Genomic DNA, 27821 nt, shown 5'->3' with positions numbered 1-27821 from the left:
CTAAAATCTACCTTGCGTATAAAAAGCGAGCTAAATAAGGTGGGATTGATTTACGATTCGTGTTGCCATGTTTACCTATAGATTTACTGTTGTCAGATGATACCGCCGATCTTATTATTATTATTATTGTTATTATTATTATTATGATTATTATTATTATTATTATTATTATCATTAATATCATTATTATTATTATTATCATTATTATTATTATTATTATTATTATTATTATTATTATTATTATTATTATTATTATTATTATTATCATTATCATCATTATCATTATTATTATTATCATTATTATGATTATGATGATGATGATGATTATTATTATTATTGTTATTATTATTTTGCATTATTCATCGACCATATTCCACGATTCTTCTGCGAAGAACGCTGAGTTTGTGAAACTGATTTCTATTAACTCTTTCTGTTTTATGCGATTTGTTTATCGTTATGCCAAGATGTTATGCTGTGAATCTTGAGAATCATTAAAAACATAAATTTAAAAAAAATCCACTAACTCTCACAGGTAGTTATTGTTAATTCATTGTTCTTAGGGAAAGCATCCCTTGGTTGCATCATTTCATTTGTTGAGACAATGGCGAAACATTACTTTCATGATTCTCTTGAAATAGTTGCCAATGCTATTCAGGCAGGGAGAGTGTATAGCTCTTGGTGATTTTTCTTCCAAACAAATCCTAAATCAAACGATATTTCACCTTTTACAGTCACTGTGAGTAATCGCATCGAGCAAACTGTAACTCGACCCTCACCGGTGTTGAGAGAAGGGGTGATTCATATGCCGCAGAAAGGAAAAGAGTGTGCGTGTTAAAGGGATGGCACTGACAGTTTCGGTTGAGATGGGACTACATGTTTCCAACGTTTTTTGAGGATGATTGTTTTATAAAGATAATGACAAACCTCTCATGAAATATGAAAGAGCATAGAATTCTAAGAGGAATGCAAAGTTTATTCGGTGAAAGTTGGTTTCGGAATGGCGGGACCCACCTTTTATTATGATCGCATTGTTTTACTTTGGTTTTGGATATCTCGGCCATTTCAAAACTGATTTTCATCAAATAAACGTTAGAATTCCTCTTAGAATTGCATGCCTTTTAACATTTCATAAAATCGTTTCTAAGTATCTTGCAAAAAGTTAAAAGCTGAATCCGTACCTCAACCAATACTATACCATCCCTTTAAGAGCAGGAAAGAGTCGCTTTTCAAACAAGCTTATTGAAGTGAGAGGTTAGGGGGTTAGATAGATAGATAGAACATGGAGCTACAATGTAGTTCCATGGATGAAGACAGAGATAAAACGATGACAGTATACAAGTAACGCGTAACTCCCACTGAACTCTATAGGAAATATACTATACATTGAAGTAAAAATACTTTACGACAAAGATCAGTGTAAAGTAACTCATTAAAACCTCTTGTGAGTTATTCGTTCCTGACGGGTGAGGGCGGAAGACTAAAGAGCCGAGGGGGCCCCCCAATAAAAGCAGATGTTTCTGCCAGGATTGATATTATGTTTTTTACAGCAGAAATAATTTTCGTCATCTTTTTTCTTCACATGATAAATGGAAAATCTTGAGGTTATAACATTATTGGTTCATTCATATGCATATTCATATCAACTGCTCGAGAATGCTGTTTTGCAAAAATTACCGAAACTTCCAAATTTCATAGCTTCCTCAATTTTCAATCGGTTTTTATCACATTTTCACTGCTGTGCTTGTACAATTTTTACTCCTTCTTTTCAGAATACCTTTTACCTGGTCTGGATTTTTTTTTTTTTCAGTCATGTACAAGAATCATGATGCATTTGTTTTGTCTCTGTCTCTTGGCGTGGGTAATGTGCTTCGGAAGTAATCTTCGAGATTTTCCAGGTGATGATAAGTTGTCTTTATGTCGCGTCACAACAGACTATAGACGGTCTTGAACAGACCAAGTTGTTTGGGGGGCGTTGAGCGCTAGGTGGTTGGTCACTACCGGAAACTATCGGTCTGACCGGCGGGAGCTGAGAGAAGATCGATCGGGCAACTTGACTTGGTGAAGGTGTGGGGGCGTAAGGGTCAGACGGCTGACCTTGTTTGTTGATTACATTGATACGTCCGTATTTACGTGTGTATATTTCCGTATCAGACTGATCGATAAGTCTATCGACATTATCTGTTTCCGCTACTCACAAGTTTAGTGAAAATCAGATTGGCTTGTTTATATTAGCAGACGGCATTGTGCAGTTCAGACGGTCTCGTCAATCTGGTTTTTTTTTCTCTCTCTCTCTCTCTCTCTCTCTCACAGTTTTACACTCTTGATAAGTTAAGTATTGTTTTTATTCAACAAGACATGGAAGTTGATGATGCCCATGTAAAAAAAGCAAAGTATTGAATCGTATGAATCGTATTTAGAAAGATCAGGGGAGCTGAGAAGCCGTATTTTGATTCAAGGAAAATATCATAAGGTTGAATGATCAAACTGAATTATCAAATCGGCATTTTTATCGCTGTGATGAAATCGCGCAGTGCTCACAATGACCACGAAATTCCGTTATAATTTCTGTTGTTAGTTGTGACTCTGATACCGGGACGCAGTGTTGGGCGCCGTTCTGTTATCATCGCTAAATTAAATAATTATGTATATATATATATATATATATATATATATATATATATATATATATATATGTGTGTGTGTGTGTGTGTGTGTGTGTGTCTGTGTGTGTGTGTAGGCATCTTTCAACTTTATATACATTTCCTTTTGTTCTAATCCATTACTGATCATGCGAATCACGTAGTGCCGTGATCATCCAGCTGTAATATTTACCGAGGTGAAATTTTGAATTTCACAGAGGCGTGTCTCAATCACTAGTGAAAATCAATTATTGAGGAGTATTCACCCGTGGCGAAGTCGTTCTGGAATTTCCATTTTCCACCGTCAACGTACACGATCAATGCCAAGCTGTCGTGTGACTACAGGATTTGAAGTTACGTTGGCGCTCATGCCAGCGATCGACGCTTTCCATCGGACTGTTAACTTCAGAATCTTCTGAAAAGCTTATCAAAATAGGTCGGCTTTCGCCCCCTATGATCATCGTCCGCCAGTAGCGTGCGCGCTGTCTTTTCCCAAGCTCTCTCGAGGTTACATTTCTAGGTTAATATCCGGTTGTCTGATGATTTCGCGCGTAATTTCCTTAAGTTATGCCAGAGAAAGCCGATAATACTGCCAGTCAGACTTCATGATAAATTGCCGACATGATTTTGCTTCATCGGATCCGCCTTTAAATCGTTTTGTTTCTCACAGAAGATATTACTAATTCATCTGTTTTCCGAAAGCACAAAAATTTTGCCATGATCCTACGTAGTACAGTCAAAACCTATCTATGGCGGCTATCCAGGGGAGACGAAAAAAGTGGGCGTTATAGCTAGGTGGCTGCTGTGTAGACAGGATCTTTAACATCGCTTTTCTTTCGAGGGGAATTGTTTTTAGTAGCCATATACGACAGGTGGCCTATATATGTTACGTTTGACTGCATATGAAATGCATAATTGTATTCTTATCCATTCGTCAATAATCTAATCTTTCGGGAAAATCGTGGCAAGTCTGAAGTGAATCACGATGGCGACACGGTATGTTACATGCATATCAATAGGTACGTGTAACTATGGAGGCTTTTGTGTTCTGTTTTCAGGGCTTGAAGAAAATGATGGTTAATTTTTTCTGAAAGTTTTCTGTGGAACCAGGGATGCTTGCGAGATCTGGAACAATGGTGGTGTTCTGATCGAGGACAACATTCAAGATGGTTGTATCTAATAATGACTTTCTGGTTTCTACGACTTCGCCCACAGATCACGAATTTCATACACCAATCAGTTGTTTTATCTTCTGCGGTTCTCCTTCTATAGTCTGTAATTAGGATCAATTCCCCTCAAATAGTCTTTGTTTTAATCTTTCAGTAGAAATAAGATGTGCGTGAAATACATGCTTGTACATCATATATGGACGTAAGATTTTTTGTTTTCAACATAATACAATATTCGTTGTCTTTGGCGTAGAAAATGGATTTTCAATTTCCATTGCTAAGATATTGCCGGGTCTCCTCATCAACTGTTCCTCTCTCTCTCTTCTTATCATCTACCTTTGTATCTTTCTCTCTATCCCTCCCCCTCTCTCTATCTTTCTATATCCATTAATTTCATTTCATCTGAAATTATTTTCTCAAACCCTCAGCAGCGCTGCTCCTCGTAACGGCGACCCTGGTCGACGTAGCCGCCGCCGGAGTTCAGTGCCTGAGCTGCGAGGGAGCCCGCGCCGTGGAGTGTGAAGGGGACACGTGCGTGGCCACGAACTGCACCACAGAAGTCCACTGCCTGGGGTACTGTATGACAATCACCTTTTCCTACATGGATGGCAACATTCAAGGCATGCACGTTTGTGTGAATGACACGGACACGCTGGATGTGAAGGGACATTATTGCCAGGTGGGAGTTTCTGACTTCTGGGTCTGTTATTCAATTCAATTCAATTCAATTCAGTTCAATTTAATTTAATTTAATTTAATTTAATTTGATTTAATTTAATTTAATTTAATTTAATTTAATTTAATTTAATTTAATTTAATTTAATTTAATTTAATTTAATTCAATTCACTTTAATTCATTTCATTTCAAATCAAATCATTTCAATTCAATTCAATTCAATTCATTTCAATTCAATTCAATTCTATTCTATTCTATTGAATTCAAACTTTATTTTCATTTTTTTTTTCAACAGCATATAAAAAATATGTAAATTTGACATGCATTTTATGGAATGATACAAAGGTAGCAAAGAATAACATGCTCATGTCTGTAGTCATTACAAGATGAGGCATAACTTATACAAACATATTTATACATTCTGTGGAGAAAAAAAAAAAGATGCAGCCAGGGGGGGGGGGGGGAGGGGGGAGGGGTTCCCATTCAGCTCGGACTAACTACGACATTTCAATGGCATTTACGAAATGTTATTGGCAAGACATATTACAGAATAGTCCACATCTCTGTTAAGTGAGAATCGTTCACATTTATGAAGTAGACCATGAAGTTAAGCAGGTAGAACAAAAGCCAAAGATCAGCGGAAATTTGAAGAAATTTTATGAAGTTTAGAAAGTTTGAAAATCGCCTGATCATCAGAAACCAAACATCTTTCGCGGACATTCACTTCACTACATTGAAACAAATTAGTCCTTGTATACTCACTTTCATTCTTTGTAGTTCAAGTGAATATCATCCCTCAAAGTCCTACAATGTTGCGACGTTTAATCTAAGGCCTACATTACAACGTTTCTGATGTATTTGCTCATCTTATTTTGCCTTCCCCTTTCGAATCCCTCCACTAATCACCCCCTCTTCTTTTCTTCATCCTCCTCCTTTCTTTCAACACCCTTCTCTTCTCCAGGCTGCTGCTGAGGACGCTAGCTCTATATCCGAGTGGACATACTCGTGTACCTGTGTCAGCGATCGCTGCAATGCCATTCTCTACACCCCGGACGCTACCCTACCACCTATACCCAGTGATACAGCCACCACTCCACATCCACCGAAGATCACCAAGCCGATCCCGCATACCAAAACTGGTAGCGTTGCCAATTTCCGTCTTGGTGGTTACTTTAGAGATTTTGTCACTTTTTCTCTTCCTAAAAATCCTACTATTCATCATTTTGTTGTTGTTCGTTTTTTCATCATTTTTTTTTCTTGGTGTGTGTGTGCGCGCGTGTGTGTATGTATATATATGTGTGTGTGTGTGTGTGTGTGTGTGTGTGTGTATGTATGTATGTGTGTATGTATTTGGTGATCCAAAGGAGAATGTTTGAGCTGTTTTCATTCTTGAAGTGTTGGACTGTAATGTCCAGCTGTTTACATATAACTGTTTCATGCCCATACACTTCATCATTCCGCCTGGCGCACACTGTTTCATACCCGCCTCACCTCGGCCAAACCACTGCCATGCCCAATCATCACTTCTCCTATCACATCCACCTGCCTGCACATCCGCACTCTCATCCTAGATCATGTTTCGTACTCAGAGACCACCAATGTATCTCCATGTGCAGACATATAGCAGACCGGAATGATAAAAGAAGTCACTAACCCTCCCAACCCGCATGATGAAAGGACCTGTTGCAATAATAATTCAGCATGCTCCGCATTTTTGTAGTGTATTGATAGACATCCCAGAGCACAAAATATTATAATGACCTAAAAGAGGAATTCTTTTGTTGTGGCTTGATACAAATCCGGGTGTTTTATTCCAGTATGCGCACTCAAAACTAGTTTACGGTAGGGCATAATTATAAGTAAGCATAGTCATAGTATTCAGGACGACTGAAGAGAATGTCGGCCAGTTATTCATTTTAAAGAGTTTAAAACATCGTTCACAGACCCAGATGGCGTAACGGGCGTCGAGAAGGGTCCCCTGATCGACCGAGAGATTCTCATCATCGTCGTCTGCTCCGTCGTCCCCGCCGTCCTGCTCAGCGTGGTCATCGCCGTGGCCGGCTACATCCACTTCACGCGATACCGCCAGCCGCTGATGGACAACAACACGCAGACACAGACGAGCAACACGGAGAGCACGAGCATCGACATGACCACGGACGAGAGTGAGACGAAGCATCTGGGCGAGAACACCCCTCCAGACAGCCCCCTCCACCTCAACGGGAACTACCTACCCATCACTCGAGACAGCCTCATCGGCAAGGGTCGATTCGGTGCCGTCTGGCGGGCCGACTGGAAGATCAACAACGGCACCAAGGAGCGCGTCGTGGCCGTCAAGGTCTTCTCCGAGTACGACTCGGCGTCGTGGAGCGTCGAGAAGGAGCTGTTCACCGACCACTCTGTCATGATGCGACACGAGAACATCGTCCAGTTCATCTCTGCCGAAGTGCGACTGGTAAACCCTATCAGCGCACAGCGCGAGTACTGGCTGATCACCAAGTACTACAAGAACGGGTCCCTACAGGAGTATCTTCGGCAGCGCAAAGTCAACTGGATCGACCTGTGTAAGCTTGCGGGCTCTGCGGCCCGGGGGCTGGCCCACCTTCACGCCGAGACCTATGGGTCCCAGGGCCTGCACAAGGTGCCAGTGGCCCATCGAGACCTCAAGAGCAGCAACGTGTTGGTGAAGGATGACGGAACGTGTGCTATTGCTGACTTTGGGCTCGCTATCCGACTCGATCCCCAGTCTTCCACGGACCAGCTGGCCAACAGTGGACAGGTAAATGTTTTTCTGCGAAATTCAACCTGTGTATTAATTAACATTTACTAATTTACTAATCCTTTACTTTATGTCTACTTAGTACAATTACGGGAATTTTTTTTTTATAAAGATCATCGACTTACGTTCAATATTGACCACTATCCTTCATTCTAGCAGAAATCTCAGTGCTGTGTTTTTTACGCTATACAGCGTATCCATCACAAGTTTGAAATGAAAGATATTAAATGAAAATTCACTCACCCGCAAAACGTTTTTCTTTTCTTTCTCTCACAGAGGTTACACGTTTATGCAATATTGCTAGAATAACACATGGTGATCGAAAACACACACCGTCACACACACCCACACACACCCACTTTTATCGACGAAATATTACAAGCCTGAAATTCTATGAACTCCTATCTTCATCAAATTCGGATTTGTCTGGGGATTTGTGAATTGTCGGGGCAAAGTAACGTATAAATTACTTACTGAATGGAAAGAGGTAATGAAATACATCGACTAGTATTCTTAACCATATAAGCACAACAGAACTCAATACTTTTACTCACTGTTGTGTTATCTTTTATTTTTAAAAAAAATATACAGGCTGGACAAGCTCATTGCAGTCAAACTCCCCAAAGCAGGTCGTACCCACATTAATCCATCAAAGTTTGTTCATATATAGGGGTATTTGGTTTTCCGCCTCTTCACTGGCACAATGCTGCGTCATTCTGGAATTGGCTGTCTGCCATCCCTGGAGGGGAGGGGTGAAGGTGGGGGATGAGAAATGCTCTTGAATTACCATGATAATCCTGCGATTTGTTCGTGTGTAGGTTGCTACACGTCTGCTTCACACGTCTGCTTTGCTCAAGATGACATCAAGTTTGAGCATAGGAAATACCGTTATAGAAGGAAAAAGAAAACAAAAGTAGTTTGATCTGATGACTAGCTGGCTTGTTAATGTCAAGAAACCTAAAAGGGATTACATGTTAATTTATTTTGGTTCATTAGCTTAGAAGTTACTTCAATATGAATCACGAACAACAACAATGACGGGCATCAAACAAAATGACATAGTTATTATTATCGGCAGTCTAGCAGCGCAAAACGAAGTAACGAAAACAAGAAACTCTCTCCTAAGTACAAAAGAATACAAACATAAAACCCCGAAAACACCCCCCCCCCAAAAAAAAAAAAATAATAATAATAATAACACGGAAAAGGAGAGAATTTGCTATCAGAGTTTTTGTCGATACTCACAAGACGCTGTAGCTGAAACATGAACTTGGGTTTTTCTCTCTTCCGATTTACTGAATACTGTATCGCACTGTTCGTTCCCCCAGTTCCACATTTCGAGCTCCATGAGGTAAACAACATTTACAATCCTGACAATTAGATGCTTTGCTATGGTAACGTACATTATAAATGCCATATCTTTCACTAGATGGAACTTCACCCGAAAGCTATATGAAAGGAGAAACCGCCGATTTCTCGGATTCCATGCGAACATTTAGGTCATAGATCATGCTGTAAAAACACTCTATATCGTCTGCATAAAATGTAGTCACATGCGTGGGCAGGGTTTGAATTGCTACTGCTCGGCGAAAGAAAAACAAAATGCCTTTTGTTTTGTTTTGTTTCAGAGATGTGAATGTGTCTGACTTGTGGAGAAGAAGTCACGAAACTTTGTGACTATGCGAAGACATGTTATATCGTCTTTGCATTTTGTGTGATGTCGTCTATTTTATTACAAATTTCTCGAGTTCATCAAAACTATTGTTCTCATGCATTCGATGTATGGTTGGGTTTCTATATGCATGGTACTTTTTATTTGTAACTTTATTCATGATAAAAATTATGTCATGGTAATGATAATAACAACGATTTTCATGAGGAGAAGAAAATAAAGAAAAGATGACAATGACAACGACGATGGTGACGAGCCAACTTAATTTATTCTATGTTAAGAATGTTTTTCCTGAAAGCTATACCCCTTTTTAAAAATTTTATTCCCTTTTCAATTCAATTCATTCTATATGTTCATTCTTTTTTTTTCCCACCAAAACGTAACATAAAGTAGTTATGCAATCTCAGGTATACATTTGACTATTAAAAAAAATCCTTATATGGACACTGCCGTTCTCTATTACAGAGAAACACACGAGCAAAAAAAATAAATAAATAAAATAAAAGATTGCCCGTTTTTGCTAAGGGGGTTTAAATCTAGACCATGGTTTTAAATTAAATCACCTTCGTTATACGGGCCAATTGTGTCCAAGGGTGTATACACACACTGGACCAAAAAAAAAAAATACAAAAAATACAAAAAACAAAACAAAACAAAAAGTGTCATTGTGGTTAAGGTACTGCCATAAGTTTCACAGTGACAATAATTCATTTTCCTAATCATAGAAGGAAATCAAGATCATCATATTTGTATTTCCATTCTTAACTGTATTTGCATTTTTAACCGAAAAACCCAACAAGCGCGGCTGTAATTTTGAAAACTAGGGGCGTGGTTTCAGGCGGGCCACGCGAATACTTATCGGGACATTATTGCCAAAGTCATGGCGCGTGCTGTTTTGTCAGCTTAGAAATTATATGCAAAAGCCATCATACAATTTGCGCTTTGCTAGAAATGAAAAATAAAAACTGGAATTCTAGTAAGTAGTTTCACAGGCTCTCGAAGAATGGTTATGACGGTCACTTACATTATCACAGATGAAGTGATTATGACGTGATGTTTGTACAAGTCTCCCATTCGCTTACTCACAAAATAATCTGCATTGAATTTCCTGTTTTGACACAATTTCTAGAAGACAAAAAAATGAAGTACATGTATTCTACATTATACACCGACGAACCGTGATCTACCAGAGTTGTCACGACTTATGAATAATGCTTTCTTAAAAAGGAAAAGCAATGAAAAGGGTTATTATTGCTTTACAGTTTAAGAAGAGAGTGATTTATGTACAAATTCTTGGGGATATCGCGGGGCGATGACGTTTTGTATAATGTCATTCTTTATATCATATCACTGTTTTACATATGTATGTTAATCTTCAACATCTTCGTTTTTCATATTCTGATTTCATATTCTTGTAATAAAACATTTTTTTTTCGTTTTCATCGTTTTTTCTTCGTTTTTCATATTCTTATAATAGAACTATCTTTGTCCTATTTAGTTCAGTTTATTTTTATCAAAGTCAATTTGAACACGGAGTTGGTGCTGTTTGGTTTTTTTCTTTTCTTTTCTTTTCCATGAGATGATATTACTCATATTTCCATGGAAACCTGAAGATGGTGTATGAAGCTGTATGGTATCTCCTTGGATCGACTTTCGCAGATGAGCATGAGCACAGAATTTTTTGCAGACTTTCATGTCTGGACTGACGTTTGACCCCTACGCCGTCAATCATCAAAGAATGTTTATTTCGAACGAGCGCGCTCCCGATCAGGGTCTCAGGATTCGCTCACAGTTTTCCTGCATGACGAAAGTCAGATGGGATGAGAGTATGACTAACGAAAGGGTAGACGTAAAACCTTTTAATCTTTGAAGAGTCTCTGGATTCTTGTTTTATCATCGTTATGTTCTGTTTATTATGTCAGTCTCCCATGCGGCGCTATGAGGAGAATTATAAAAAGAAAAATGACACTGTCAATTGTTTGTATCCAGGACAACGATATGAAATCATCTCCGGAACATGATGGCGCGCTGATAAGACGCTATCATCGAGAGAGAACACTAACAACGAATGACATGATTCATGTTTGACAACGAGTTAAGCAAGTGTTAAGTGCTTTGTCCTAACATTACTGTCTGTTGGAAATTCTGTCACCCATTTTTTTTTTTTTGCTTCTTATTTGAAGCGTGAGTTAATGCTCATTTCAAATCTTGCCTTCCCACAATGGAAGAGAGGGGTGCCGTTTACGAGACCGACACCCACGAATCATACAGCCCATGGGTTCGACACTTAATTGAAGCAAACAAGGGCCACGAGACCTACCACATTAAACCCAGTGTTGTAGTGTCGAACTCGTGGGCTGTTTTTGCCTAGCGTCGAACTCATGGGCCTTATGACTCGTGTGTTTCGGTCTCATGGGATGACCCCTAAGAGAACTGGTGGTATAGACGAGAAAACAGCCCATATTTTTCAAACTGGACACATTTTTCATTTCATTTCATTTCATTTCATTTATTTGGCAAAATATAAAACAATATATAAGTCATTTCAAAAATAAAACAAACATTAAATGCCAGGGCTCCTAAGAAGAAAGTGCTTGTAGCTGGAGCCCTCAAATAAAAAAAAAGAAAGTAAAATACATTCAACCGTCACTTGTTGTGATATGGACCAAAGCATGGATACATCGTCGCACAATGCCTTTAAAAGTTAATTTGATGAAAGTCTGTTGACATGAACAACACAACTATAGGCTTGCAGGTTAGCCTTTCATAAAAAGGAATTAGACATCTCATCACTCCCAAATGTATGACAAACTTAATTTTTTTCTTCTTTTTTTTAAATTGAAAATTGCAGGAAGTCGAGCCATTCACTTCAGCACGTAATATCCTCGTTAACAGGTTGATAAGTGTCACGAGTGTGTTTATGCAATTGTGACCTTTTGACTCGCCGCTTTATCACCCTTGACTAATCGGTTTCCTCAGTTTTTGTGGATACATCAGGATTTTATTGATCTAAACGGACATTCAGCTTGGAGAAAGACAAACAGCGAGAAAGTGAATTTGGAGAGAATTAAGCGGCTGACTTAACTTCTGCCAGAAAAACTTTGCCGGAAGCGGATATTTGTAAGAAGGACAGGAACAGTTTTGGAGACCTGCTCGTTTTCATGCAGCAATTAGGCCATAAAGGAGCTATTTGATATTTGGCAGAAGCTCTCCCTCGTTTTGATAGCTCACAATGATTCGAAGCTATAAAACGCTCTCTCGAAATAAACGGAATCCGAATAACGGAAATACATATGCATTCGCGTGTGACCTAGCGAAAACAGAAAAAGGAAGTTTAGGAAAGTGACAGGTTACTGTACTTTGTACCCACCCTTGCAAGGTCGCTGGTTTACAAAAGCTTGCACATCAAATACAAGATAATTAGATATACGTATAGTGCCGTGTAGAATACTTTAAAGAACTGATAAAGTCTGATGCTTCTAACTTTTTTCTCGAAATCCCTAACAATATATGACGACATGACGAGATTTTACCTGATGTGGGAGGTACGAGCCATGCTGTGGTCATTATGATTCACTAAAATTGCTTAAAACAGAAAATAATAATTCCACTATGATTGTAAAACAATAGAATAACTGAGATCTACTTAATCGAGTAGTGCATGTATAGAATACCGAATCTTTCTTTTCACTTATCTGAGGAAAAATGTTTGGTTTGAATAGGGGAAACTATAGGGCTTTTTACACTTGTGTTTCTTAACCCCGGACTTTCTCTGACCCAGGACTATCGTTAGTCCCGTACCAATTTTTTCAGCTTTTTACACTCGCCAATTAGTCCCGTACTATCTCTTGTCCGGGGCTAAGGAGAAAACTGACCTTTTTACACTCGTATTTCTTAGCCCCGGACTTTCCAAACGACATGAATATTCATAATTACGCTGTGTACTGTACACGTACACGCACGCACCGGCAGCACTTGATTACCTCGTTTCTGATTGGTCAGTGAGGGTCGGACTTCGTCTCCGTCGCTTAGCCCAGGATTATTTTTTCGTTCTGTTTACACTCACTTGCTTGGCACCGCAATTGCGGTGCTAACCCCTGCTATTTTGCAGGGCCAGATAGTACCGTACTATCGGTGGGGCTAGCCCACTTTGGCAAAAACGAGTGTAAACAGAAAGTGGGCTAAGGATAGTCCCGTACCAACGGTGGGGCTAAGGCCCCCCCCCCCCCCCCCCCCCTTAGCCCCACCGTTGGTCCGGGGCTAAGCAAAAATTTACAAGTGTAAAAAGCCCTTTTCAGGATGAAAAAGCATTTGGAAAAGGCATTCACATCAGAATCAATGTTTAAATTTTAAGTTAAAAGAGAAAATGTTTATTAAACACCTCCGTGAGTGCAAGGGAAGTGATCCGGCGAACTCAGCATGTCTAAAGGATCTTGACACTGTCATTCAAACACAGCGTGAGGAGTCAATGATTTATATCAGCAAGGAAAATGACGTGAATAGGTCATTGTTATGACAGCGTAGCAAACATTCCAGCCTGATATTATTTCGGTTGAAGAAGAAGAAGAAAAAAAAAAGGACCCTTTGGCGGAATCGATATGAGCCCGAACAGCATATTATGAAAATATTGGCAATCTACTGTTTTGAGCAAGTCGTGGAAAATATTTCTTGTCGTTAATAGATACGGATCTTTCTCTGGATTTGTATTTGACATAATATTTTTCGGTGGATTACATTTAATTGGGCGCCATCTGCATGAGAAAAACAGAGCAAAACAATAGAGGTGTCCTTTTTGCCCCTAGAAGAAAAGCTTGGTCCTGCTGAACTGTGGGTTGGTTTTCCTGCAGCATATCCCACGTGAATACGAAAACTAAATATTGTGACAGCTGACTATTTCTGATCGAGGTTCGCTCCTTCTTATTTTGTTGGAAGTTCATAATGTTTTCGCCGAGCTGCAGTGTTTTGTTAAAACACTGCTCTTTCTAAAAGAAAAAGAAACCTTAATATGGTATGTATGTCATTCCAATAACACTGGTGTGTTTGGTTGCTGCATGGGTATATTGTGAACTACCGCACTACCTTTCCATTAACAAAATTAAAGATAACCCCATCAAATATCAATGGTAAAAAAAAAATCAAAGGTAAAATGTCAGTCATCAATGTAACAAAGTACTTGACTTGATTGAATTTTCTGACATATCTTGAGGTGAATTCATAGCCCAGCTACACCTTTGTTTGATAAGCAAGTGTCAGCTTGTCCATAATGTCTTAGGCGTTTTTACATAGATTGCGTACAGCTCAGTTATAGCTGAAAACATCAGATTTTTTTTTTTTTTTAATACGCAATGAAAAGAAGAGCGTATTGTTGGCATTTTGTTAAACTAACTGCCCGGCAAACGTGAGTTAAGTACGAGTTACAACTTTTGGCTTGCACGGACGTTGCCATGGTAGGTAGTTCTACACATTCCTGCAATTTATTCACAAACACTACAATTATCCCGCTTACAAGCCAATAATGATATTGTCTGAGGCCGGTAGCACCGGCAAGGGAGCACTGAACTTATTAGAGCATCCCGTAAATCGCAAACAAGTTTACATCTTCGTTTTCATGTTATGTTTTGTGATATCTTTTCTTAAGAATCGTGATGCGAACTTGGACGAAAATATTTAGAAAACTCTCAAGTGTCTGCCACCCGAGAGTTCAGATTGTTCTGTAGAGCTATTGTTAAAAGCGATTCCACTGTTATCATTATCAACCCGTGACACGCCACGAGAACACCTGTGCTACTGGAATGGTGTTAAAGCAGAGGGAAACGGAAGTTGCCCTCGCACTCACCCCAAAATAAAATGATAAGCGAAAGTCAAAGGTAGTAAAGAAAGGAAACGTGCCTAATCTTCCCCTAATTCCTCTTGATCAGGGAGCGGAAGACTCGCAAAACACCATTGTTCTTTAGGATTCACCCATACTATAGTTTATTTCTTCTTTTTAAAAGATTCAACGTTAAGATTCAAGATTCAAGATTCAAATTTATTTTTATTTCCATAAAATAACCAGAGAAATTATATACAATGTATAAGCAGAACCCAATTGTAATAATTGCAAAAACGTACATTGACAGAATACAAAAAAAAAAAAAAAATGAGTAACAATGAGGAAAACACAATTGTATTTTCTTTTTCAAATATTATACATATGCATATAGTACAAGCAAATTAAGGATGGGAATGGAAATGGAGGGTCCCACTATATAAAAAGCACTCCTAAAGTCAATTCAATTCAATTCAAATCATTTATTTTTCATTCTCATTTTTCTTCCAACAAAACATAACACAGAATAAATCAGGAATTGTATCATGAGCATATATACATTAGAATGTGCGAAAGATAAACGACAATTAACAAAATATAGAGATCAAAATACTATGATATGTTTACAGGGCAAAAGTCGTGATTACCCTTGAGCTAACCTGCTTCTTCTTGGTGGTGATGGTGGTGGTTTTAAGTTCACGGCTCCTCTAGTCAGCACCGAGAGGTAGTCATGACTTATGCCATCAGCGGCTAGATCCCATATTCCTGTTTTTATTAGTCGAATCAATGATCTCTATGGAGATCAGTGGGTCGAACTTGTTCTCATCTGTTATATTTCTATGAATACACACATACTTTTGATTGATATCTTTCTCATTTATGCTTTCCAGCAAAGTAAGGCCCGTTAGCTCATTCTTTGACAATATTTTACATGAACAATAATGACAGATAATATCGTCATTATTTAGCTGATCATCAGTGTAAATGGTGGTATTCCTATCAACCTGTACCGTGGCATTGCATATAATACTACTGTTTTGTCATTAACTTTGTTTGTTTGTTTTTTCTTTCTTGCTCCCTGCAAACCTCCAGGTTGGCACGCCTCGGTACATGTCCCCCGAAGCCTTGGAGTGTAAGGTCAACCTACAGGACATCGAGTCGTTCAAACAGATGGACCAGTACGCCCTGGCGCTCATCCTCTGGGAGATCGCATCCAGATGTACCGTCCTGGCAGGTTTGTGTGCACCTTCTCCCCTTTCGTTTTGTCTCTCTCCCCCCCCCCCTTTTTTTTTTTTGGTCTCCTTTCGATGTCCTTAATATAACATCTACATGTGATTTCCATTTTTGTCTCCTCTCATCTACCAGTAATTTGTTAGTCGATGGTTTCTTCAATACCCCCTCCCTTCACTACGTTCCATCTCTATTTCTTATGTTTGTATAACTTCTTCTCAGTTATGTACCTTGAAGCGACGGAGTGCGGTGTTGCTCTGAATCCCCGCCGTACCATTTACAATGCATGGCGGAAATCTCTATGCACATTCAATATAGTTATAGTTTCAATAGTTTATTTATTTCCATTAAAAAATACATGATACACAGCGGTACATATGTCGATATGACTTTCATCCAACTGGAAAGGACAGTTCATTGAACACAATGTAAAATATATGCCCGAATGGTATAACAAAACAAAGAAAAGAACAATGCACACTTTGCCATATTAACTGAAAAAAGAAGAAGTAATCAAAACGATTGTTCCACTAAAAATCCAAGCTTGTAGGATATGGAACACCGGAATGAAAACAACAGCAATACCAACATACCCATAAAATGTATTTATATTCAATTCATCTATGTACCACTGTGCATTAATCATCGATATATGATGCGGATTTAATACAAGCATACTATCAAAAATACTTATTTTAGAATGCAAATGAAATATATTGTATTATAACATGGAAATTTTACGGCACAGACACGATTCATGGATCTTGTACCCCCATCACCCCAACGCACATGCATTCTCTCCACACGATGTCGAGCAGGTGGAGGGATAGAGAGTTTTTTTTTTTTTGTTATTTTTTGTCTTATTTTGGACTCCCTGCCATATTTCCATCACCTCCATACACACCCAATTATGCTTGTGGCTGACGAATGTCATGATTTCCAGCAGTGCGTGATTTTGATGGGCACTGCGTGATTTTCAGGGCATGCTTATGCGCAGAAGAGGAACGAAGGGGGAAATCCCTGGAACGGGTGTCAATTTCTTTGGAGTGACTCACTTCAACTTTCCTGATTATTTACAGCTTTTCTGGTTTCTAGGAGAGGTGAAAAAATAAAACTCGAAAGTTCACTAATTGCTTATCACACTCGTCATCGCAGATCACCCTGGAAACGAAACAGTTTTTTTTTCCGTGATTCATGAAAGACCATGAAGTTTTCTGACATTTAATAGCCTGGAATGGCATTTGATATCAATCGATCAGCTGGTACTGATTGAAGAAAATATCAAGATTTCCCGGGGTAGTGACCCGATTTTCTATTTATTCATTTTATATTTTTTGTAACATTTAAAAATCTGGTAAGAACTTTTATTTTTCATTTCTTATTTCATCATTATTATTATCATTACTCTTTTTTTTGTGGAGGGGGAGGGGGATCGCCTATATAAAACTGTGCCTGGCACACATTTTCAAACCCACTCAGGAAAAGGGAAGGGGTGGGGTAGGTGGACACCAAAGTCCCGCCAAAGATGTGATAAGCGCAACATGTGTACTGCCCTCTATCAGAACCAATATGCGTCACACAAGGCACACAGGCACTTTTGATATTAATGCCTGAAACAACCAGTCGCTCGAGGCATGCAGCATGTCAGCACCTTAAGTCAGAGAAAAGTGTCAGGAAGAGAAAATCTGTAGCAGTAAGTTTTGTCTCTTGACAAAACATTTCAAGAGAATATAAGTCTGAAAAGGAGTTCATTTAACATATTGATAAAAGGAAATGAGGAATTCATCATACTAGGCCTACTGATCATTTAGCTGTTCTCACTTATGGCGCATCATACATTTTGCAAGGTCGCTATAATGCGCTTAAATGAAGAGAAAAAGAAAAGTGAAAGACAACCAGGAAGACAAGTGAGCTAGCATGGTTATACTGAATTGAATTTTCTAAGAACCTACTTGTTGAACATGGATCATACAAAGTCAGCTCTATATAGATTACGCAACAAGAATTGATGCTTTCTTTTTCTTTTTCTACTTAAAACAACAACAATTGATATCAACGTCACTAGGAAAACTGATCAATATCAAAAATACTTATTATGGGTTGTATGAACAAGATTTCTTGGCCATCACTCTTCTAAATCACAGTTGCCTGGCCACAGTTTTAAAGAAAAAAAGGATATCAGCCTGGAAAACGTTCTCTCCGTATAACCGTCGAACTACAGATGGAGTTAACACATTTAAAATAATGTATCATTGCGTCTGACTGTGAAGCGTGTTGTGACTTTTTGATCCTATCATCACACCCGCTTCTTGCTACTTCCTGTGTAGACGATATCGTTTCGCAACTTTCTCTGACCCCCCCCCCCCCCCCCCAGCGTGTAGGGCATAGTATATGAATTGGTCTGAGATGAGCCAGGGTCGCTTAGCAACGGAGTCATCATCTTTCCGACGCCAAAAACCCGTCGCTTCGTATTTTCGCCGCGCAAAGACAAAAAGTCTGCGAATGCAAAGAGTTGCCAACTACACTACAAATTACTGGCAGTCATGGAAATAGTCGTACATGCTGGTCGGTGACCTCGGATTTAGTGACTTTCAATTTTTGGTGGGGCTTCTTTGGAGGTTGAAAAAGAAAAAAAAAGTGGTTGAAAGCCTCGAATGGTTTCCGTCAGCACCAAGTTACACTCTCTTTTTGATCTTGAAGTCCCATACGCAATCCTCATTACAACCTCCTCGATTCAGCAAATTCCAGTCGGCTATAGCGGTCGTTTAATTTCTGTTTTCCATTCAAAGTCTGTAACGATCTGCCCAAATCAAGTGTCGTCAGACATTATTATCTAGGCCCCATGTTGTTGAACAGAATTTCAGTAATTATGTCTAAATACTTCGCATTTTGTCATGACATTCATGTTCTTACATTCTAATTAAAATGTATGTACGTAACTATGTAAGAGCATGTATGTGCATTTGATAGGCCCTTTTGAGTTGGATGTGTTTGACCCTCCTAATTAAATTCCCTTGTGTTCTGCACATCAGATTGCAGCGACTACGAGCTACCGTTCAACAGAAGCCTCGGGGAGAGACGGGCGAGTCTCGAGTGCATGAAGGTGCTGGTGGTACAGCGGAGGGAGCGGCCGCCTATTACCAGCGAATGGTTGAAGAACCCGGTAAGATGTTGAAGTGGACCTTCATCCTTCAGTAATGCATCCCGCCCCATGTTCGATTTGGACTCGAGGAATAAAGTGAAACAAATAACAAATACAAAAGCATACAAGTATAGTACACCTACTTTAAATAAGAAAGTATAGAACTATAGTTCTTTGCAAAGTAGGCCTAGTGTATAGTTTCACGTGATAGTGCTGTCAAAAAAGTTCACACCGAACAACATGCATACAAATAATCTAATGTGGTGAGGTGATGACGTCATCAACTACACAAGCCTTCCATTCACCTTCACACAAATCATATCCGTATTTTCTTTCTTGACATGAAATATATTTTTAAAAAAGATATGTATCGTGTGCATCAAATTATTCTGTTGTAGAAGCATTTCTTTTTTTTTTTTTTTGGAGGGTGGGGTAGGGAGTGGAGTGGAAGTAGAACTGTATTTGCAGTTGATTATCGACCAAAATAGATGATGATTTTGATGATAATAATCGTGAGGTACAAGAGAAAATTCTGGGTGATATAATCCATACGTGAATAAAACGACGTGCCGAACACCACGGAACTAAAATTCGGTGGTTGAAATGAAAGTAGAGGGCGTAGTTGCAATACTCATTCTGTTTGTGGATGTGGGTGTCTCAGCTGCTCGACAATTCATGATAGTGGTATAATGATCAAGACCTCATTACGTCGTCCAGGCAGTGTAATTCATTTCCACTGATTCTGACCAGTGCCGGCAGTCTTCATGTACAATAAATGCAACACATCATTAACAAAGTAGATGTAATTAAGATACAGGAACAAACCTGAAGGGTTTTCCCCTCTCTTAGCTCTCAGCCTAACTCCTCCCTACAAGTCTCCGCCTTCTGTTTCCGGTCTTCACCCTCTCATACCCCTCTGGAATACATCATGTCACTTTGCTTTCTCTGTTTGTTTGGGAATTATTGTCAAAGCATTGTAGCTTTGCTGAAGAAATGTAAAATCCGTTGCTAGAAATCATTTAATCTTTTGCACGTAGAAAACCTTTTCTGTCCGATCATACTCTTTATACGCACTCTTCAAAACTTTTAGTGATATAACTAAACCCATTCTCCTTCGTCTTTTTCTCTCAGGGCATGACCATTGTGAAGAATACCATTGTGGATTGTTGGGACGAAGATCCAGAGGCAAGGCTGACAGCCTCTTGCGTGGAGGCCCGGTTCCAGGAACTAATTCTCTGGCACGAAGGAGAGCCCCACGCCCAGTCCTTCTACACAAGCAAGGGCCAGAGAGGCAGGACCACGTTGGTCTAGCACACGGACCTGGTCTAAAGACTTTTCCTCCCTCACATATGTCTCCTGTAGTATTGGGATGCCCGTGACGTCACTGATGAATTGAAGAAATGCCGCCGAACAGCTGGCGATGAAGAGCCGAACGCTCCTTCCCGTTATGCATCACGCGTGCGCTCTGACATGTCCACAGAATATCTGATGACATTCGCCAAATATTCTAGATCATAGATCTAGATCATAGTGTTTGCCACTGGACAAGCAGGACAGTAGAGTAAAACCGTGTCGCCCTTAAATGGAAATCGACATCGACGCACTAATGTTTCGACATCTTAAGCGATCTTAACATCACTATGTCGCTTGCAAGTGATCAACAACACTAGAAAAGCATGATCTCGCCTCGCCGGAAATAACTCGTGAACTGACTAGCTCAAGAACTTCTTGCTGCGTCATCCATGACCGAAGATTTCAATTGAAATCAGTATGATTATGATTACAGAAGTGATTTATCATGTTAAGTGACTTCACATGCACTTGGCATACCTCGTCTACTCCGATGAAATTTTGTTAAACATCATGCAGGCAAAGTTGTTCGAATTACTTCGACAAATCGTTAAAATCTCATCGCGGTATCAACCCCTTCCCTGCGAAAGTGTAAAATCACCGTGTAGACTTTGTGCGGAATGCAACAACTAATCCTTCAAGGTAAAGGGATAAGCTTCGTCAAATCGCATCACGCAATTCACGTATATAGCGATAATCCATGATGAGATCATGAATCTATGTCATGATCATCATAAAATCATTAACAATGTTTTCATCCTGATCGTGGATAATATTGGGTCAGTCACCATGCCCCATGAGAAAATGAATGGTTGCTTAACCCCTTCTGTACCAGGAACTTTGGACAGTGTGTACAGCGCTACGTAGAGATTTCTTTGCCAACCGGCATCCACACGCAGCATACGAAGGGTTAAGTAAGTTCGCGAGACTGTGAGGTGATGTGGATCAAATTCTTATGTTGCCCTATGGTCTTGAGTGTATATAGTCGACAAACCAAGCAGCAGTATAGCAGATTGATTCATATCAGCAAGTATGTACAGAGATTTGAGATGTATATAATTATTCACTTCTGTTCATAAATAATATGTCTTCTTGAGAGCGTTCGAGAAGCTTATTCTTTTTTAGAATATTTTATATTATCACGACCATGTTGCATGCAATGTCTCAGTGTGTAATATAGATGAAAATATCGTTATATGATTTTTTTTTTTTATTGGAAAGGCTCTGATTATCGTGAAATGGTGCTAAAGCAATGGATTATCTGATGGAGCTGATTTGAAAGAGAAATGAATGATTGATAAAGCAATTACTGAGGAAGATGAAACCATGCAACTTCGACGAGCACTTTGTTATCAACACGTCATCGGTTTCATGAGAGTTTTTATCTTTTTCTTGCATAAGAATGTAAATGATATCCTAATTTTGTTACAGTGTAAGCGATGCTCTGACTAAATGTACCAAAAGTTACCATGACAGCGCACATTATATCTCTATAAGTGATTGACATTGCTATTGTCATCCATTCATTGCCGACAACTAGCCACATCAGATATAGTACAACAACAACAACAACAACAACAACAACAACAACAGCAGCAACAACAACAACAACAACTGTTTCTTCAAACCTAACACCTGTAGAGATTTAGGCCGCAAAATGTTACACAATTCCAATGTAACAAGCATGTGGGCAACATCCAATACTAGTACCGGAGATCAACATGGCCCCGGTTTATGAAACTTGTAACACTTGCAGTTTTCAATGATTGTGGTTTCCCTATTGACAGCTGGGTTAGTAACCAATCAGCTTCGTTTGTCAGAGTCGCTATCATGGTAACTACATTTAGTGGAACTTGTAATCATTGCAAACGGCTTTATGAAACATACCCCAGAATGATGAATGCAGATGCGCTGATGTTGTAATTCGTGATGTCGAAAGAACTTTAAAAACGAGAATTGTTATTGTGTTTGCATCTGAAATTTATTGAAGTATAATATGTTTTATCTCTAAAATTTTGTCAAGAAATAATCTATTATTTTGTTACACATTCCATGATTATATCATTTTGTTGCTCTTTTTTTGCAGCTGTGATTTCGTTTTATGAATTAAAAAAGTCGATCATGATCTTAATATTTTTTTATGCCTGTCAAACCTTGTGTTCCGTGTTTCAGAATGATGGATTTTGGCCAGTGAGTATGCTGCGATTATACCCATGTGGGTAAATGATATTATGGCTTCTGTTGTCTCTGTTTCATTCTGTTTAAACAAAGTCGCCTGGTCAAAGCAGTCTATCTTTCTGGCAGATGAAGATGGGTGTGTATTTTTTGTAAGAGGTGCAATAAAGAAGGCACGATTTTTATCTTATCTTTTCTCAAGAATTTGAGCCTTTCATATATTTTGTTTTAATCATCATGGGTAAGGTAGGCCTACTGTTGCTATCATCATCACTGTAAATCTTGTCTCTGTCATATTTTCCTACTCTTTCAAAATCATGATTTAATATGTAATTATGGTATTAATAAACATCATATTTGTAAATAAATACAATATATACTGTATTGATATTCATGATAGTATTGATAATAAAAATTGAGAATCATCATAATAATGATAGTGATAATATTAATAATGATAATGATGATGATGATAATGATATAATGATAATAATAATAATAATAATAGTAATGATAATAATAATAATAATAACGATAATAATAACGATAATAATAACGATAATAATAATAATAGTAATAATAATAACTATAATTCTAATTGTAACAGAGATTTTAGAGTAATCTTATCATTGCCACTATTTCAATCTTTATTATTACTTTTGTCATTATTATTGTTGTTGTTAACACTATCATCATTATTGTTATCGTAAATGTAATTGTAACATAACCGCTGTAATCATCATTGATTGATTGATTTGATTTGATTTGATTTCTGCATTACTTTTTCGTACAAGAATATAACATAAAGCCAACTGAACGAAGTACCCGAGTACCATTTGAATAGTGAATTACATGGATATTGGTTGTTGGTTAACATAAAAATAATGGATAATATAAATGAATAACACTGTTTTCTTTTTCTTACTAACATGAAATGATTTCGAGCAGATGTCTCTACGCATTGAATGAAAAATAAGATTGTCGACATTGCATTTATCATCGTTGACATCGTCATTGTCGACATCGTCATTTTCATCGTCGTGATGATTTCATCCGATATATTTATGTCTTGTGCCATAATCATTGGAATGATACATACCGAACCGAAATACCAAGAGTGTGCCTTAATCTTACTCCCTATATAGCTCACTCAACGCACTCGCCTGCAAACTGCCTTGCAGAGATGGTCGCAATACGTGCATTGGAACAATGAGTGGGAATAGAGCATGCGAAAACATAATCATACAGGCGTATCGCCGTTAGTTTCTTGTGTGCTTCATGGTATAGTGTATAATCATATCATATCAGATCGCAACCACAGATGGCAGCCACAAAGTATGTTTACTGAAGTATTGCATAATGTCTCGTTGTTTTCCATCCCAGCGAGTGTCATCAGAAATTCTTACATTCGACAGTCAGTCATTGTTCACCATACATAGATATATTTCTATGAAATAAATCAAATTATTGACTTGTACATTCAACAGTCACAATACGTGCAGTTATTTGATCTGTAAGTTGGTGTATGGGATAAATCAAATTTATATGTATGTATGTATGTATGTATGTATATATATATATATATATATATATATATATATATATATATCTGTCTATTTATAGTATAATAATTATATATAATTATGAAGGGTTTGAATGCAGAAGCAGATGAATACCATTTTCAGAGGTTTTTTTTTTAAACAAGGTCACCATCAAGTAGAGAAAATTGAGTGATACTTCACTTGCTACATTAAAAAAAAAAAAAATCTTTTGAAGGTATCAAGATTATTACACATCTTTCAATTAACTGTCTTTGTTTTCCAACATCTTTAATCTCAGATATCTCAAGTTGACAAAAACTGACATATCAGTTTTTGTATTGCATTTAAACTCTTCATATTGTATACGTCCACGCGTATATTATATCATTACAAATTATTATACGTATATATAATATATGTATATATTATGCATGTATATATACATTATAATTATATATATATATATATATATATATATATATATATATATATATATATATATATACATACATACAAAATGTTTTATGTATTATATATATAATATATGCATGTGTGTGTTGTGTGTGTGCGTGTGTGTGAAGGCACCTGAGCAGGGAGAGAAACTGAGCATCAACAGAACATTAATCTATGAGGAATTGAAAAGGAATAAGGGAAAAATAAGGTACATCAATTTGCCTACAACACGGCGCAAAACTTTTTCTTAAAAATGTACAAATTTTGATTGACCGATATTCCTCAGACCTTCACAGTGTTTCACTAAACTCACTGTGTCAGCATAATTCTATTTATGAAGAGCTTGCTTCCAAATGGTGCTAAATCGGTTTGTTTATTTTTTTAATCAATGGATTTAGTGTCTTTGGGTCAAAAGTTCTTCGTATTTATGTTTGAGGAATATCCCCTATCGAACAAATGTTTTTTAAGCACATTCAAATTTGTGAACATTGATATAGACTGCTTTTTTGATGTCACATGGCATGCTATCGCAGAAATATTGGATAAATAATTGACATCGAAGAATGAACCAGTCAAATCAAGAAATGAAGAATTTGTTTCCAAATCGTGTTAAATTCACTTTAAACAAAAAAAGAAGGGCCGGGGAAAAGTGTTTTTTTTTTTTTTGAAATTTTTATATATATGCAATCTCTCTAATGCGGAGTTATTCCAGCACAAGATACATTACATGACAATAGGATCACAAAAACCATCCTTAAAAAATAATAATAATAATCAAGATTCCGTACGTGTTCATAATAATATTGAGTGGGTTAATCTGATTTTGAAAACAAACAAAAATGGATTTGTCACGTTTTGATGTTCGTAATTGTCATGGTTCTGAATTAAATTTCATTAAACTGGAAGTGACAGTTTGTATGCATGGCAAATACCTGAAACACAGATTATAGCAAATAAGAGAAAAAATATGAAAAGTGGATATATCGCCTTTTGGAAATGAGATCTTCATTTTTGAAGTTCCCTGGGTAATTACAAAGTTCTTGATGAATTAAATCATAGAGATCAAGTGCAGATTAGAAAATTTAAACAGCAATATGTTTTGTCATTGCTCTGAGGCGCTTGTGATAACAAAAGAGACTGTAAGGTATCCAGTCATCTGAATGAAGAAAAAAAAAAACAAACAGACACAAACAAACAACCAAATTGGTTTTGAAGTTCAACAGGATAAAAGTGGGAAAACACAGCTTTTCGGTAAAAAGTTGTTTGCATATTGGCTATGAGAGTTACTCGTAATGCAATCGATTGAAAGCGTATCCGGGCAATTACCCCCAGAGGGCAATTACCCCCCGGCTAAATACTGGTTAGTGGTAAGGTTAGAGTTAAGATTAGGGTTAGGGTTGGGTTTAGTGTTAGGAGTTTGGGTTATGGTTAGGATTAGTTTCAGGATTAGGATTAGGATTAGGGACAGGGGAAGGGTCCGGGGTAATTGCCCAGGGGGTAATTGCCCTAGACCCGATTGAAAGGAATGAGAAGGGTGGGGTAGCTTTTTATTTATGCTGCGACCTATTAGGAAACTAAAGCAAACAACAGATGGCAGCATTGCATTTCTCATGAAGTGACACGTGGAGTTTCTTTGGAAGCATGATTGTGGGAAACGATAATAAAATAATAAGTGATCCGACTTGTAATCATATAAATAAAGTTTTGGTCGTCGATTTCAATGGGGATAAAATCCTTGCTGATGCTGCAATATAGTTCGCGCGCGTACGAAACTAGGTACAAAACAATAGTCTAATCGAAAGAAGAAGAGTGAAATATTTCTTTTCCGGGAGGTGATGGAAGAGGGAGAAAGATGCTTTCAATATCGAGTTCATCTGGCTCTATACTTGTAGCAGTTTAATTCATGGGCTTTTGGGTCACTTTTGTTACTGTGCACATAATAAGGGACCTGCAACCCACTTTGTAATGAAATTAAGGGTTAAGCACAATGCCAATTCTCTGGACTGCAATTACTGTCCTAGCGTGAAATATCAAGTTTTGTCCTCTTTTAATCATTTAGATAAAACCTAAACAATAACTACTCTTTTTCAAACTCATTCAGACAAAAACCGTATGCTTAACACACAATATTTTTACACAAAATCTACGCTCAAACAGTGAAATTCCTATTCTGCAACATATGAAATAAATTATTGTAATTAAGGTTGCATTGATACAGCGATGAGATCTTCTTTTATAGGTGAAAGTAAATATTGCTTGCATGCTAACTATTATGTACAAAAGTAATATCTGTAAAGAGTTTTTTATACACACTAGGTGCAGAAATATGTGAGGCATTAACTTCATTACGCTCATCTATTCTTACAAGGCTTAGTGACTCAGGCCTACTATTGTCAAAATCATGTAAAACTTCTTGATCTCTAACTTTCTGATACCTCACCGCTTCTCATTAAAAGCAATGTTGAACAATGTTTTCTGTTTGAAGAAATCTGGGTTGCATAGTCTTGCGGTTATTTGATTTGATCCCCCCCCCCCCCACCCGATTCCACCATAATGGGAAAAATGCAAGTGACCTGGCAACTATACTGGTATGTGCCCGTCGTTTTAATTGGTGTTGATATGATTCAAACATTATGATAGAGTTCATTCAGCACTACCAAATTCAACTAGTTGGGTTAAGTTTTTCTTTTCTTTTCTTTTTTTTTTTTTGGTTTCTTTACAAAGATAAGCTTTATTAACATGGATCAGCAGTTCGAAGCATTAAATATGACGACTTTTCAGAAATGCAACTCTGTGTATGATTTTTTCTTGTTTTGTTTTTGTTGTTGTTGTTGTTTATTCATTTATTTGTATAAATTCATTTAGTACATTAATTTTTGGACTTCTAATAAACAGCGCGATGCCTCCATCCACAGCTCAGAACAACATCCGGATACTTAGTACAGTTGAACCTCTATTATCCGGCCTCCCTTTATCCGGATCTCTCTATTATCCGGACGCAATCTCGCCGTGATTCTTTTTTTTTTTTTGATAATTACGGGAAGAAAGGGGGATTCCCAACTCCTTGAGAACTCCTACCCAAACACACATGAATTACACATTGCATCAAATTTCCTTCCAAATTGCTTACCTTCAGACATTTCAACATCCCCAAACATCCCCAAATGTAACAATGAAAAGGTTGCG

The 27821-nt window shown here is 37.9% G+C and overlaps 1 protein-coding gene across 1 annotated transcript in view; it reads left to right on the top strand.

Annotated features, from left to right (window-relative positions):
• LOC140238145 (TGF-beta receptor type-2-like) overlaps positions 1-20619 on the top strand; it is a 61265-nt gene extending 40646 nt beyond the window's left edge. The window contains exons 2-7 of the mRNA XM_072318084.1: positions 4237-4487; positions 5446-5623; positions 6428-7263; positions 15837-15978; positions 19007-19137; positions 20248-20619. Of these exons, the coding sequence (XP_072174185.1) occupies positions 4237-4487; positions 5446-5623; positions 6428-7263; positions 15837-15978; positions 19007-19137; positions 20248-20427 (1718 nt within the window). The 3' untranslated portion in view covers positions 20428-20619. The remainder of the gene's footprint in view (positions 1-4236; positions 4488-5445; positions 5624-6427; positions 7264-15836; positions 15979-19006; positions 19138-20247) is intronic.
• Positions 20620-27821: the final 7202 nt, after the last annotated feature.

The sequence above is a fragment of the Diadema setosum genome, chromosome 14, assembly GCF_964275005.1.
Source record: "Diadema setosum chromosome 14, eeDiaSeto1, whole genome shotgun sequence".
Lineage (NCBI taxonomy): Eukaryota > Metazoa > Echinodermata > Echinoidea > Diadematoida > Diadematidae > Diadema > Diadema setosum.
This window is presented reverse-complemented; position numbering and strand designations above follow the sequence as displayed.